The sequence below is a fragment of the Nicotiana sylvestris genome, chromosome 4 (genome assembly GCF_000393655.2).
Source record: "Nicotiana sylvestris chromosome 4, ASM39365v2, whole genome shotgun sequence".
Classification (NCBI taxonomy): domain Eukaryota; kingdom Viridiplantae; phylum Streptophyta; class Magnoliopsida; order Solanales; family Solanaceae; genus Nicotiana; species Nicotiana sylvestris.
The window spans coordinates 78010675-78026003 of NC_091060.1; the positions used below are offsets into that span (position 1 = coordinate 78010675).

At 36.8% G+C, this 15329-nt stretch overlaps 1 protein-coding gene across 1 annotated transcript in view; it reads left to right on the top strand.

The window, feature by feature from the left end:
* LOC104231820 (myosin-1-like) overlaps positions 1-14794 on the top strand; it is a 31675-nt gene extending 16881 nt beyond the window's left edge. The window contains exons 8-23 of the mRNA XM_009784882.2: positions 48-61; positions 150-234; positions 1394-1497; positions 1649-1787; positions 3082-3200; positions 3308-3460; positions 3538-3627; positions 8241-8318; positions 8632-8790; positions 8919-9125; positions 10111-10316; positions 10406-10541; positions 11591-11720; positions 11819-11965; positions 13606-13673; positions 13879-14794. Coding sequence (XP_009783184.1) covers positions 48-61; positions 150-234; positions 1394-1497; positions 1649-1787; positions 3082-3200; positions 3308-3460; positions 3538-3627; positions 8241-8318; positions 8632-8790; positions 8919-9125; positions 10111-10316; positions 10406-10541; positions 11591-11720; positions 11819-11965; positions 13606-13673; positions 13879-14538 — 2495 coding nt within the window. The 3' untranslated portion in view covers positions 14539-14794. The remainder of the gene's footprint in view (positions 1-47; positions 62-149; positions 235-1393; positions 1498-1648; positions 1788-3081; positions 3201-3307; positions 3461-3537; positions 3628-8240; positions 8319-8631; positions 8791-8918; positions 9126-10110; positions 10317-10405; positions 10542-11590; positions 11721-11818; positions 11966-13605; positions 13674-13878) is intronic.
* The last annotated feature ends 535 nt before the right edge of the window (positions 14795-15329 follow it).

Consider the following 15329-nt stretch of genomic DNA (forward strand, 5'->3'; position numbering starts at 1 on the left):
TTTGTACTTTTCCTTTGACTGCTGATGTGGTTTCTTGATCTTCACAGTTTTACTTGAAAAGGTACTTTTCCTTCCAATTGCCTTGATCGTCAGCAAAATTTATTTTATTTTTCTGTAGTGCAAACTTAATTATAAGTTTTATGGAACAGTCCAGAGTGGTTCAATGCAGTGAGGGAGAAAGGTCATATCATATATTTTATCAGCTCTGCGCAGGAGCTCCAGGGGCTCTCAAAGGTATGAATGATAAATCTGTAGGAGGGTGAGAATTTCATTGTTTGATCTGTCAATGCACCTGCTCTAGATGTTTTGCCTATAAGATGCGCTGTTCTCTGTTTGATCCCTAGTTTTTGTTGGCACTTCATGTTCTACAGTAACTGTCATAGAAACCGTTAACTGCGTATGGATTATCTCTAAATATCTCAAGGGAAGATAGTTCACCTTAGCGGAATGCACCATACTATAGCTGGTATGTTGTATCTTGGTGGTGGTGGAGGTTGTAGGCATTATGGCGGGTTTGGTGGCTGATTTGGAATCAGCAAACTTTCGACCAATTCAGTCAAAGTCTGCATTGATTTCTTCGTTGTTTCGTTCAAGGGCTGTAGTTCTTAATCTTTCAATCTGAAGTTGTTCATCAATGAAGAGGATCCCGAGCTTGTTGTTTTGTTGTCTGCTGACATGATGAACAAGATAACAATTCAAGAATTCAGACCTGGACCGGTGCTCTGATACCAAATTGATGGACTTTCAAGGTTTTGCACCTCTCAAGCACAAAGAAGAGAGAAAATCAAAATCACCCTGCTAAAGTTTTTCACAAAATTAGCGAAAGCATTCTTCAAACTCACATTAGAAGAATATAAGATGAAAAGAAACCCTACCCATACGTTCCTCAATCCCACAAGATTGCAAGAAGTGTTGAAGAAGCGAAGAAGAGGAAACAAAAGAGTCAATCACGTTTTTGAAGCTAATGCTCAAAGAAACTAATCACCAATCTCTATTTTCAGTATATTGAGTCCTTTAAATTTTTTTACTTTCTACTGATGATGTCAGATTGATACTCTGCATTTCGGTTTCCCCGTCCTCCTTTCGGTCTTTTCCTGCAAAATCTGTATGTGCTTGAATGAGGATCGAAGTTTAGCGCATGCTAATGCTAATGCAGCTTCATATCAATATATGAGAGGTTTTGGACGAGAATTGCATGTAGCAAAGCAACTATAATACAATAAAAATGGAAGTTGGACTGAATGATAGTATGTGTTTGATTTATAGTTTTTGCTGATCGTTGCTATGCTTAATATAACTTAAATATGAGTACTTTGATTTGGAATTACAAGTTATTACTATATTTGTCGGACACTTAGGTCTTTTTCCTTTTCTCTTTGTACCTCATCTGCAGAGAAATTAAATTTGAAGGATGTAAGTGAGTATAACTACCTGAGACAAAGCAATTGCTACTCAATTTCTGGGGTTGATGATGCTGAACAATTTCGTATTGTAACGGTAATATTCTTCTCGTCTTGCTGTCAAGTTTGATCCTTATTCCACGAAAAAATAATTTCACCTTTTATCTTTAGTCTATAACAGGCTATTTGACTTTCGATCTTGTTTGTTTCTTAAAACTTGTGAAGCTAAATATGGTGTATTGTTTTAGGAAGCACTCGATGTTGTTCATATCAGCAAGGAGGATCAAGAGAGTGTTTTTTCGATGCTAGCTGCAGTGCTATGGCTTGGAAATATCTCTTTTACATCTGTGGACAATGAAAACCATGCTGAACCAGTTGTCGATGAAGGTAATATTGAAAGTGAAAAGATAATCACTTCAGCTATTTGTGGCCCTTCCAACTCCTAGTAGGCAGTAGTTTATTTCTCCTTTTTTTTTTTGATGATTTCTGTTAGGACTAGGTTGCAACCGATTTCCTTCTGTTGCTCTTTCTTACTCTCAGTTGGACACCTTCCTTTCCTCTCTTTGATATATAAAACTTTGGTTGACTCAATTCAATTTTATAGTTAACTATGGGACGCATAGGAAAAGTTCAATAATTTGATAAAGTGATGTCACATAACATGCTCTTTTGATGTAATGTAGCCATGTGATATTATACCAAATTTTAGACTTTACTTGACCACTTCAGAGTCCTAAAGAAAAGGCATTATTTACTACTGCCTTCCTCAACTTACATCAAACACTAGTTTTCAAATTCTATCTGGACACTGGACAGCCAATGCAGAGAATATCCAGTTCCACGTTAGTAAAAAGAGGAGGGTTGCAGTAGGTTGAAAACTAGCTTAAAGAATATCAAATTATGATGAATTGATAATTCACCATAATAAATGGATATGGAGTATAGAGGAGAGCTCAATGATCTACAATCTGGCGGGATCAATCTAGCTAGTTAAGAACATAGCACAATGAAAGAAAAATAAAGAATCTGTACATTTGACCCAAAACCTTAAGCCTTTTCGTGGAATGGTCCATTACCTTTACAAACCTCATTGGGTGCCTTTTTGCACCCGGCGTTGAACACTATATAACTCAACCTTCTACTTGTGGAATCGGTTCATGGGTTGGCACATGGATTTGAATGCTGACTCATGTGTATGAGAATGGCTTACCAAATAGTTGGTTCTGATATCATGTGAAAGAAACTAAGTGTCCCTCCAAGAACACAATAAGTGGATTTGCACATTACCCGATTTTTGATGTGTTCTTTTATACCTATGTGGGACCTGTAACTTGACCAAAGGATTTGTACGAGCAATGTCAATCAGTGACTTATTTAGTTGTTGTTACACTTACATTAGGTCCGACATTTAGGAGTCTTTCTAGACTAATTAAAAGCTTTGTATGTAGGGTAGGCCTAACAGCTAGTGGCATAATTAGAGTAGAATGGCTAAAGAAGTTTCATGTAGCTCCAACTAATTTGAGATTAAGACGTTGATTTATATTGTATATCAAACTAAAGTATGTTAGGAGAATCTTCTTATTTTCTACAGTTAAAACTGACTAGTTTCCCAAGAAACTACATTGTTTTCATGCTTTGTTGTTGGCTCTTTGATGTTATTATTTGATGTCTAATTTTGTAGGCCTAACAACCGTTTCAACTTTAATCGGGTGTGGTGTGGAAGAGCTAAAGCTAGCTTTATCAAGTCGAAAAATGAGAGTAAGAAATGATGATATTGTCCAAAAGCTAACACTTTCTCAGGTAATGATTCAGTATATGGCAATACCGAAAGCTTGTTAGTTACGTTTGATCAATGGACCATTTAAGAAGTCCTTGAAGAATAACTGATCGTTCTCTCTATTTGTTAGGCTACTGACACAAGAGATGCATTGGCAAAATCAATCTATTCTTGTCTATTTGACTGGCTCGTTGAACAAATAAATAAGTCACTTGCAGTCGGCAAACGTCGAACTGGAAGATCTATCAGCATTCTTGATATCTATGGTTTTGAATCATTCGAGGTATTGTGGTTTATAATGCTTTATTCATTCATGTTACTTTTATTTTCTAATTATGTTGACCTTGATTTCCTTCCCAGAGGAATAGCTTTGAGCAGTTCTGCATTAATTATGCCAATGAGAGGTTGCAACAACACTTTAACCGTCACTTGTTCAAGTTGGAACAAGAGGTGATGATCCCTTTGCTTAATCCTATTAGAAACTGATGCATTGGTTGAATATATTTGCATCTGACTTTCAGGCTTTCTAGATCTTGATACCTGTTAAATATAGTATCTTCACTTAGGTCATGTCTTTGTTTGTTTTCTTCCTTCTGCTCAATGATACTGATTGAATATGTGCAACCATGGATAGAATACAAAGGCTTTTGCTTCAGGGTAAAAGATGTGTAAGAACAACGGAGAACATGTAGCATCCCCGAACTCTCGGCCTAATTAGTGGGAAAAAGAGAAGGTTCCGCTGTAGCTATATCTTTGACTTAATGTCAAAATTACTAGAGATTGCAGATTTCTTGAATTCTTTGTTGTTGTTAGGTTTGTACCTAAGACTTATAACTATGGATGCCATTTAAGGTTGTTGTTGGGAGAAAGGCGGGGAAAGTGGAGTAGGGATGGGGTTCTGTTAGCTTTGGTTGGATAAGGTGGATTTCCTAATGTTTGCCATTATCATATGCTAGAGATATTTCCATTGCTCTGAACATAGTGTATTAGTAAATTTCTGTTCCTAATATATGCCTATTTTGACATGTGAGACTTCATATGGTGAGTTATTACATAAAATAGTTTCATAAACTATACTTATTTTTATAGCCTGAGACCATGTAGTACCAATTTAGAATCCAGTGCCATGTATGGTAAGCATTTTTAACTATTTATCAAACATCTAAATACTTTAGAATAAACATACTGCTTTCTAGTTCCACTTTCTAAGCAGGTGGTGACAACAGATTTCTTTTTTAATTAAAATGATGCACATTTTCAACATCTTTTTTAATAAATGTCCCAAGAGGAATTACGTCAGCAACGTGACAGATTGAATAGAAGTTAAGGTACGAATATAAGCCTGACTGAGCACCAATCAGCCTCTCAGAAGTCATACCAAGAAATCCTTTTTCTCTTCCACAATGGTGCTGCTCCTAATTATTAAAATATCTGTCTGCTATTCCGTCCATTAAGAGGCGTTTCAGTAGCAGCTTTCTGTTAGTGGACATAACGAAAGATGGTAATTCACTTGGGCAAAGTTAATCTAATTGAGTTTTACAAAATGACGGGAAAGAAGTTTATTTTCAATTTTAAATAGCACAATCTTTATTGATATTGGCTATGGAGTTGGAATCTTTTCCTTCATGTTTTCTTTTTTTGATTTTGAATACAAGTATAGTAGACTTTACTCGCCTAGGTATCTTGAGTAGGTGAACAGTGTGAAGGTGCTTTTGATTTCTTCCGTCTTCCATCTTTTATCTTTGTATCACTTTGCAGGAGGAAGCTTTAGTTCTACCGTTATTTTGCATAATTAGAGATTGTGAATCTTAATTATCTGAAGAAGGGTGTGAGAAAATAAGATTAGGGAAGAAATATATCAAACACTTTATGAGTTGATGAATACAAGTCTCACCTATTATAGGTGTTAGATACAAGACATGATATTTGTCTAATGTTGGATGATATCTTACACAAGAACTTATTTCATCCTTTTTACTTACACTTAGTATTCAGACCTTTGTAATAAATAAATTTTTTAACACACCTCTTTAAAATAAGAGTAGGTAAAACAAATTCATTTTGTTTATTTTGAAAACATTCCGTAGACAAGGAGGAAAAGAGGACGAGTAGGGGGTGGTATAAGAAGGTTAAGAAGGAGGCGAAGTTAGCGGTTATAGTGGCTAAGACTGCAGCATTTGATAGTTCGTACGAAGAACTTGGGGGCAAAGGCGGAGGACAAGAAGTTGTACATGCTAGCCAAGGTGAGAGAAAAAGAAGGCCCATGAACTGGACCAAGTGAAATGCATCAAAGACAATGAAGACAGAATTTAATGGAAGAGGACAGAGTTTTGATGGAAGAGGTACATATTCGACGAAGATGGCATACTTCCATAACTCTTGAACGAAGAGGGGACAAGAACAATGTGCTGGGTGATTTAGAATGATGCGAGAGTCGTCAAGACTTTGGGTATTGTAGGCGTATACAAATTAAGAAGATCAAGGGGGTTTATGCGTAAGTTGAGCAGGGGAAGAGCGATTAGGCCAGATGATTGGAAGAACGCGGGCAGGGCAGGCTTGGAGTGGCTCACTGGGCTGTTTAATGTCATTTTTAGGAAGAAGAAGATGCCCGAAGAATGGAGGTGGAGTACGATAATCCCTTTGTACAAGAACAAGGGTGATATAAAAAATTACAACAACTATAGAGGTATCAAGCTGCTAAGTCATACTATTCCTTCCGTTTCAATTTATGTGAACCTGTTTGACTGGGCACGAAGTTTAAGAAAAAATAAAGACTTTTGGAAATTGTGGTTCTAAACAAGTCAAAAAGGGGCCCAGAGTATTTGTGTGGTTATAAAAGCTTCTCATTAAGGGTAGAATTGTAAGTTTAAGCTAAATTGTTATCAAATTTAGAAAGGGTTCATTCTTTTTGGAACGGACCAAAGAGGAAATAGGTTCACATAAACTGGAACAGAGGGAGTATAAAAGTCTGGGAGAGGGTGGTGGAGTTGAGGGTTAAGAGGAGTGCCTATTTCTGAGAACCAGTTCGGAATTCATGCCAGGGCGTTCGTCTACTAAAGCCATTCACCTTGTTAGGAGATCGGTGGAGCAGTACAGGGAGAGGAAGAGGGACTTACATATGGTGTTCATTGACTTGAAAAAGACTTACGGTAAAGTCCCGAGGGAGGTCCTGTGGAGATGTTTGGAGGCTAGAGGAGTATCTATTACATATATTAGGGCGATTAAGGGCTTTGTATAATGGAGCTAAGACCCATGTGATAACAGTGGTAGGAGACTCAGAACACTTTCTAGTTGCGATGGACTTGCATGCGGGATTAGCTCTCAGCCCTTTTTTTTTTTTTGCCTTGGCAATAGTTGCAGTGACGTGTCACATTCAAGGGGAGGTGCCATGGTGCATGTTATTTGCAGATGACATTGTAATGATTGACGAGACGTAAGGCGGTGTTAACACGAGGTTAGAGGTTTAGAGGCAGACCCTGGAGTCTAAAGGTTTCAGTACACATTACCTTCCCCAGACTCCACTTGTGAGATTACACTGGGTTTGTTGTTAGTTTGAAAATATTGAAAGTATAATGCAAAGAAGCATGTTTAAGTTGGCGAGAATTCTTTGGTCCCTCGAATCTCAATGTTTTCTGGGTCTTAGAAGTTGCTATCTTGATATCAGTCTCATGTTGCTCTTCTTTGTTTTGGCTATTATATTATTCCATTTCTAAACTTGATTTCTCTTCCTGAGGTGAGCAATCTCCTATCTTCCTGATCACCCTTTATCCGAATTCACTTTCTCTTTTGCATCATATGATATCCACCTTTGTTTTTGTACAGATACAAAAATGTTTTCTTCTCTCGTTTTCTACATTATATTTATCCCACAAGAAGTTCTTACACAGAATAATTAAAGCTGTTCACCAGTTACTAGTGAGAACAGTGATGCTGTTATGAATGAGAGAATTGATCTCAACCTCCCTTTTGAATCTCAGCATGACCCTTCAACTTCAATTATTAATTTGGTGGATATTTTCTTGTGAGTCTTCTCTTGGTATAATCACAATTGACTAGGTTAGCAGAAGCAGGCCCTTTTAATGGTTTACAGAAAGTTTGTAGGGAGAATGGCTGTGTGACTTATACTTTCTCCTGTTTGGTTTGGAATGTAATTTTGTGACAGAAAAATGTCATTATTGCTTGAAAAAGGGTACGGTCAATTTTATTATCGTTGTTGGTTACATTTATTTGTCTTAGTACTATTTTAATGTACTAAACGATTATACAGTAAGTTTGCTCCAAACATTTTAATTTCACAGCATTTCTCAAATAGTAGTTATAATTATTGTAATTGTAATTGTCACACCAACATGCTGACTTCAAGGGGGTTGGTTTTGATTTGATTCTGGCTGTCTGGGGTTGATTTTGTACATTTGCCTCTACGTACTAAAGGCTTATTTAGCATGTTGCTTAAACATTTATAACAAAATACTGTTTTGCCGATCCATTAGCTGCTTAAGAAGTCTCAAAGCTTATGGTGTTAAACTAGTAGCCTGTTGGCCAAGTTTTTTTTTTTTTTTGGGCCAAAAGTGCTTTTTTGGTGCTTTTTTCCAAAAATTGAGGTGTTTGGCCAAGCTTTTATAAGGAAAAAAAGTGCTTTTAAGGAGAAGTAGCAGCAGTTTTTGAGAAGCAGAAAAAAGTAGCTTCTCTCCAAAAGCACTTTTCTGAGAAGCACTTTTGAGAAAAATACCGAAGCAGTTTTTAAAAGCTTGGCCAAACATTAATTACTGCTCAAAAGTGCTTTTCAAATTAATTAGCCAAACAAAAATTGCTTATCACCAAAAAAGTACTTTTGAGAAAAATACTTTTCAAAATAAGCTGATTTTAGAAGCTTGGCCAAACACGCTATAAATACTGTTTGATAATCTACCACAGAATTAGGTGGCAGCAGTTTTTACTCTTAACATGCATGACCACTGCATTTGCCAATTAGGCAACTTAAAGGATACTTTCTGGAGCTTTAGTTTGTTTTATTTATATATTACCGTATTTAACTCTTCATTAACAGCTAACTGTCTTTCCAGGAGTATATTCAAGATGGCATTGATTGGACAAAAGTTGATTTTGACGACAACCAAGATTGTCTAAATCTGTTTGAGAAGGTTTGTATGTTTAGTCTCTTAAATAAATCTAACTCAGTCCTAGCCATATATATTGTTTTCTTTCACTTTTTCTTTAGTTAATTTTAGGAGTTTATGTATTCATGGCTCTCATAAACCAGATGTGGTCATATTCGTTAAAAGCATGTTTTTCCCTAAGTCTTGTTCTGGTATTACGTTAGCCTGAAATATGTAGTAAGTGAATTATGCTGATAGAGGAACCAAATCGCCACAATGGAGGTCTTCCATGTCTGGTGTTTCTTGAAGTATATATCTGGTTTAGCATACTGAAACTTCTCTTTTCTCTTTTATGCAGAAACCACTGGGTTTGTTATCTCTGTTAGACGAGGAGTCGACCTTTCCTAATGGCACAGACATGTCATTTGCCAACAAACTCAAGCAGCATCTAAATTCTAATCTTTGTTTCAGAGGTGAACGAGGGAAGGCTTTTACAGTATGCCATTATGCAGGGGAGGTATGCTTGTTTATGACCTACTTGTTTTGTCCCATTTCACCCGCTATCTAATGTAGTGATGTGAATGGCTTGTTTATGCTGTTTCCGTATTTTCTATCAGGGAAATGTAATAATTCCTTTGTTACCAGGTTACTTACGATACAACTGGATTTCTTGAGAAGAATCGTGATTTACTGCACTCCAATTCAATTCAGCTTCTATCTTCTTGCAAGTACCACCTTCCTCAAACGTTTGCATCATATATGCTTGCTCAATCTGAAAAGCCTGTTGTTGGCCCATTGTACAAATCTGGTGGAGCAGACTCCCAAAAATTAAGCGTTTCCACCAAATTCAAGGTATTTTTACATATAGAAACTTCTTTTTTCTATCTAAAAGAAAAGATAAAACTTCCGTTTCCATTTCTTCTGAAAGTCAGGTTATTTGAAATCCAATAACATGCTGATATGGTCCAAATGCTACTGTCAAAACAAAAAGAAAGGGGGATATGGAGAAATTGGTAGATGCTACAGACTTAATTGGATTAAGCTTTGGTATGGAAATGTACTAAGTGATCACTTTCAAATTCAGAGAAACCCTGGAATTAACAAAAATAGGCAATCCTGAGCCAAATCCTGTTTCTGAAAACTAATAAAGGTTCAAACAAAAGAAAAGGATAGATGCAGACTCAATGGATTTTTCTAAAATGGAGTTAAATGTGTTGGTAGAGGAATCTTATACATCGATCTTCAGAAAGAAAAAGAACCCTTTCTTTAAGTTTTCAAATGCAGCTTTTCCTGCTTATGACTCTGCATAGACTTTTGCTTTTAGGCCATATATGATTAGCTAAGAAGCAGAAAGTGGAAGAAGAAACAAAGAAAAAAGCGAGTGTACAAGAATCATAAACGCAGTGTATTGTTGCTGTATAACCCTCTAGATTCCTTCCTATATATGGTCTACAAGTAAAATCACAGTCAAAATATAGTTAAGGCTTTTCTAAGCATGCTTTATACATTACGGTTAGTATTTAGATTAACAAAATTTTTTTGGTTGATTTATTGACACTTAAAGAGTAATATTCAGCATCATATAATCTGGATAAACTTATTGGAGGACTGGTGGTTTAAATTTTTAATATCACAAAATTATTCCTCGTTATAAAAAAAATCACAAAAAATAATTATTGTTTGACTGTAGCAATTGACTTAGAATTTGGGGGGGGGGGGGGGTTCATGGAGGAGTTTATTCATTCTTTCTCTGTCTTTGCTCCCTTGTGTAAGGGTGTTCATGATGTAGCGGGATTCAGTTTATGTGTGTGATACTTGATTCTCCTTTTGCTATCAGGGACAATTATTCCAACTAATGCAACGATTAGAGACCACAACTCCACATTTCGTACGTTGTATCAAGCCCAACAATTTTCAGTCTCCTGGAAAGTATGAGCAAGGACTTGTATTGCAGCAGTTACGATGTTGTGGTGTCTTAGAAGTAGTTCGAATATCAAGATCTGGGTTTCCTACCAGAATGTCCCATCAGAAGTTTGCTAGAAGGTAAGATGGAGTATTATCACTAATGCTTTTTTTTTAATGTTCATTTGTCAGTATGCTCGAGTTCTTACTTCAATGGAATTCTGCATCAGATATGGATTCCTTTTATTCGACCATGTTGCATCGCAAGATCCACTCAGTGTCTCAGTTGCAATATTACATCAGTTCAATATTCTGCCTGATTTGTACCAAGTTGGCTTCACAAAGTTGTTCTTCCGAACTGGGCAGGTGAGAAAGACTATTATGACCACCAAATTTGTCCTTCTGCTCCCATTTTTTCTTCCCTCTTTTTCCTCCTGCGTGTGCACTTCTGCTGGGCTTTTATTTGTCAATACAGTCAAATTTTATGTTGATCTATGAGCTGTGAATCTAGATTTAACGCTACTGCCAGCACGTATCATTACCTCTGAGTATAATTATTGTACAATTAAGCCTCGTATACCCTGTTGAACTACCTTCCTCTCTCTTCTAGATTCCCCCAAATTTCAAAGTCCATTACCTCATTTCTTTTTCGTTCAATTTTTATTTTGCATGGAGTTGTAGGAATTCTTCACTTGTGAGTTGTACAATCCCTAATTAAAGCTGTAGGGAAAGAAGAGAAGATAAATATTTAGAACGATTAACGAATTATATGTAGATAGTGCATTGTAGATCACTGGAATCCATTGCCTGTTCTTTCTTTCTTCCAAAGGTAACTAAAGCATGGAATAGAACTAGCTTAAGGCCGAATGCATCTAGTGTTCTAATCATCCTCAACTTACACACCTACCCATGTGCTGCTTCTTTTGTTACAGCATTTGCTAGATCTTTATGAATGTAAATATAAATTTAAAATATGCAAACTTGTGCTAACTTCCATTGGCGTTTCTGTTAAGTACTTGAGTTATCATGCTAGTAATTGAGTACTGGCGTTTCTGTCAAGTTTCTGACTTTACTTTCTAAATTAGATTCCCGAGAAAGATGACTGAAACGAATCATCTAAACTATGTAACTTTGATAATTGGATTACTATTAAATATCTTAGCAACTGCACAATTGCGTAAAGCAAGCTTTTGGAATTTTGTTCCTTTGCTCCCCCTTCCACTATAAACTTTTGCAATGCTAAAATTTGCTTTCCAATCATCCACATCTTCTATTGAGATGTCCACTATAGACCATGCCAACAGAAATGGGTTGAGATAATGTTAAGATAATTATTTCCCCAAACTAAAGAGCATACTTTCATTTGTTCCATATATTAACTCCAAATGCATTGTTCTCTTATTACCTCTTTTCAGGTTGGGGTTCTTGAAGATACCAGAAATCGCACTCTCCATGGCATTTTACGTGTTCAAAGTTGTTTTAGAGGTCACCAAGCTCGCCGACATCTCAAACAATTGGGCAGAGGAATTGCTACACTTCAGTCATGTGGGTTTTCATTGAACTTTGAACTTTTCCTTCTCTGTTTTATCTGGTTTCACAGGGTTTATGACTCAACTCAATTCCTGCATGCTTTCTCTGTTCAGTTGTACGTGGTGAGAAAGCTAGAAAAGAATATGCAATCTTGCTACAGAGACACAGAGCAGCTGTGTGTATACAAACGCAGATAAAATGCAGGACCAAGAGGAAAACTTACAGAAATATTCATGATGCATCAATTGTGATACAATCTGGTAATTGCTAAAGCTCCAGTTCAATATTTTAGACATGATTGTATTTTGCATGATTGGATAAACGCGGAGGCGGACCTACAGTGGAGTGTGTGGGGGCACCGGAATCCGTTAGGTTCGGCAAAAACCATGTATATATAGATCTTTTGTGTACTGTATATCCAGATAGGACCCCTTAAATAATTTACTTGGCCCCCCTGGAAAACAAAAGCTGGACGACAGGAGTGGTTGAGCTGCTAGTTTCAGCACCTTCCCAGCTTTCCTCACCATTCGGTCTTATGTTCGAGACCTAGTTCCAGCAAAATTAGCATTTTTTTCTTCTTTCGTTTTCTTTTACATTTTGAAAACCAGTTTTGTCAAAACGTTTTATATCAAAGCACTGACAACAATGTTTATATTTGCATATTACTTATATATATATATAAAAGTGTTGTGAAGAGCGTGAAGCGAGAAAAAGCGACAACCCCTATTTCGCTTAAAGCGAGAAGCGAAACGCTCGCTTTTTTGAAGTGAAGCGGAATTTAAAAAAAAAAATTTAAAATAAATAGACAACACATGTAATTGTAAGCAAATGTTCAATAATTCAATGTAAAAACTAAATAGCAGCATCAATTAAAGCGCAGAATGAGCATCCTATTCTTCCACAAGATTGTCAAATTCTTGTATTCCACTATCATTATATTGCTCGTCATCTTCTTCAACTTGTTCGTCTTCATCAACTAGGGACTAAGAAAGGCAATAAGAACTAAGAATAAAGTATATAAAAATTAAAGGAAGGGCAATAATTCTCTGTTAAAAACTGGGCAGAAGAACCCAAGGATTGGCATCAATTCTGAGAAAGAACCGAAGGCTAAAAAAAAAATTCGTCAGCATTTCACTGCTATTTGGACGTTGAAACAGTGAAAGAAGAACCCTACTCGCCTCTAGTCGCTGTTGAAAATGCTCTGCTGAAAACCCTAAATGCACTGAAACTCGTTTTTAATAAAATAGGACCTGGCTTTTGTTTAAAATAAAGAAGTGGTCGCTTTCTTTGCATCGCTACGGTTGGTCGCTTCTCGCATTTTAGTGGGAAGCGGTCGCTTTGTTATACCTGAGTCGCTTCACATGGGGGTGGCGGGTCGCATCGCTTCCCGCTTAAAGCGAGGAAGTGAGCGCTTTCGCTAACACTGATATAAAATAAGAAAAATTAACGAAGTAGTGTTGGGTGACACCGCTTCTATCAACATTGCTTCCTGTAGCACCTATTTTGCAAAGTAATCTTTCACTCTTTGCTTAGTGCTTTTTCTTTCTTTAAAAATTTCTGGTTGTTTATATATTGCGGATAAGTTGTCATACTTATTAATTTCTTAAAGAACTGCACACAAAATTTTATTGTTAATTATTTGCATAATTAAGGTTAGTGGTGCCCCCGTCGCGCTCAAATCCTCGACAGATATTGGCTGTAAGATAGATTTGCACAAATAGCTGTAGTTTCAGGGCTTTGTAGTGTTTGACTCCTTTCTCTTATTTGTCAATGAGATAAATTTACTAGATGGTTTTAACAATATTTTCACTTGCTCATCCAATAGATTTGACATGGTTTTATCTAGGTTTTTAAACTTAATATTGTAGTTTTCTTTCACCTCATTGAGTTTCTTCTCCAGTGATTCGTGGCTGGTTAGTTAGAAGATGCTCAGGAGACATTGGACTCTTACAATTTGGAGGCAGAAAGGTAATCATGGGTGGCTATAAATTTGGGATGACAACGTTTTGTGACATCTCTTTGTTTTGCACTATATTTCACTCACTGCTTATTCAAGTTCGTTAGTTAACTTTGGATTCGTTGACAAAAGCGTATCATTCATCTTAGTCAGCAATCGGTTCTCGTGCTGCCCGTTTTCTTCTATTGGTTTCTTATCCTGATTAACTTCCTATAGGGTAATGAGTCGGAAGAGGTGCTTGTGAAATCTTCTTTCCTGGCAGAGTTACAACGTCGAGTCCTTAGAGCTGAAGCTGCTCTACGAGAAAAAGAAGAGGAGAATGACATACTTCACCAGAGACTGCAGCAGTATGAGAATCGTTGGTCAGAGTATGAGTTGAAAATGAAATCCATGGAAGAAATATGGCAGAAACAAATGAGATCGCTGCAGTCAAGTCTTTCCATTGCAAAAAGGAGCTTAACCCTTGATGATTCGAGGAGGAACTCTGATGCGTCCGTCAATCCAACAGATGAGAAAGAGTCTAGTTGGGAGACGGGAAGCAACCATAGGGCCCGAGAGAGCAATGGAGCAAGGCCAATGAGCGCAGGTCTTAGTGTCATAAGCCGGTTAGCTGAGGAGTTTGAGCAGAGGAGTCAAGTATTTGGTGACGATGCAAAGTTCTTGGTGGAAGTAAAATCAGGTCAAGTTGAGGCTAACTTAAATCCAGATCGTGAGCTAAGGAGATTGAAGCAGATGTTTGAAGCTTGGAAAAAAGATTACGGATCAAGATTGAGAGAAACAAAGGTGATTCTGAATAAACTCGGGAGTGATGAAGGAGCCAGCGATAAAATGAAAAAGAAATGGTGGGGAAGGAGGAATAGCACAAGGTTTAACTAATTTTTTGCCTTCATAAAAATCTTATTTTGTGTCAAGTTGGATCAAAGTTTTCAGGTGTGGTGCAGGGAGCAAATTTGTATAGAAGTGAAAGGGATGTTAGTATAATGTGAGATACGTATTATGTAATTTGGAAATACAGCGTTTCCGTAAAGTTAATCATTGTTTATGATATTCATATTTGTATTCAAGAACTGCAAAGACAAGGTTAGAAATTTCATTTGGTATGAAAATGGAAATTTTTGGTTTTGCTAAGAAATAGATTATGGAAGCAGAAACTGATGTACAAATAAATTGATACGAGGGTGTAAATGCAGTTACTTCTTTTTTTGTTCTGTTTTCCACCTTGATGTTTTCACAATCTGGATTCTGATTGCACAAGGCCTATTACAGGGTGGAGCGCTTTCATTACATGATAACCCGTATATTGATACATAATTTGTGGCAGTTTTTAGTTTCATTCAGGATATTAAAAAGACCACAAAATATTTGAACCACAACCCTAGAAAATAGAGTGCCTAGCCACTCATACTTATAGTAACAATCACACTAAGTGTTTTGCATGAATAAATTACAAAGAAAAGATGAATTAATGAAGAACTCTATGTTTTTTTCCTCCCAAAGTGCTCCATACGGCGTTCTAGCCTCCAAATAATGTTCAATCCCTCAAAATAAGTTTAGAAACTCTTTCATACTTGTTAGGGACGTGTAGTAATGAAATAGCCTTCTCCGAGTTGCAATAGAAAGGTTCCCGAACTTCCATTTTTGTTAGCGCCAGGCGCCCAACAGGAAGT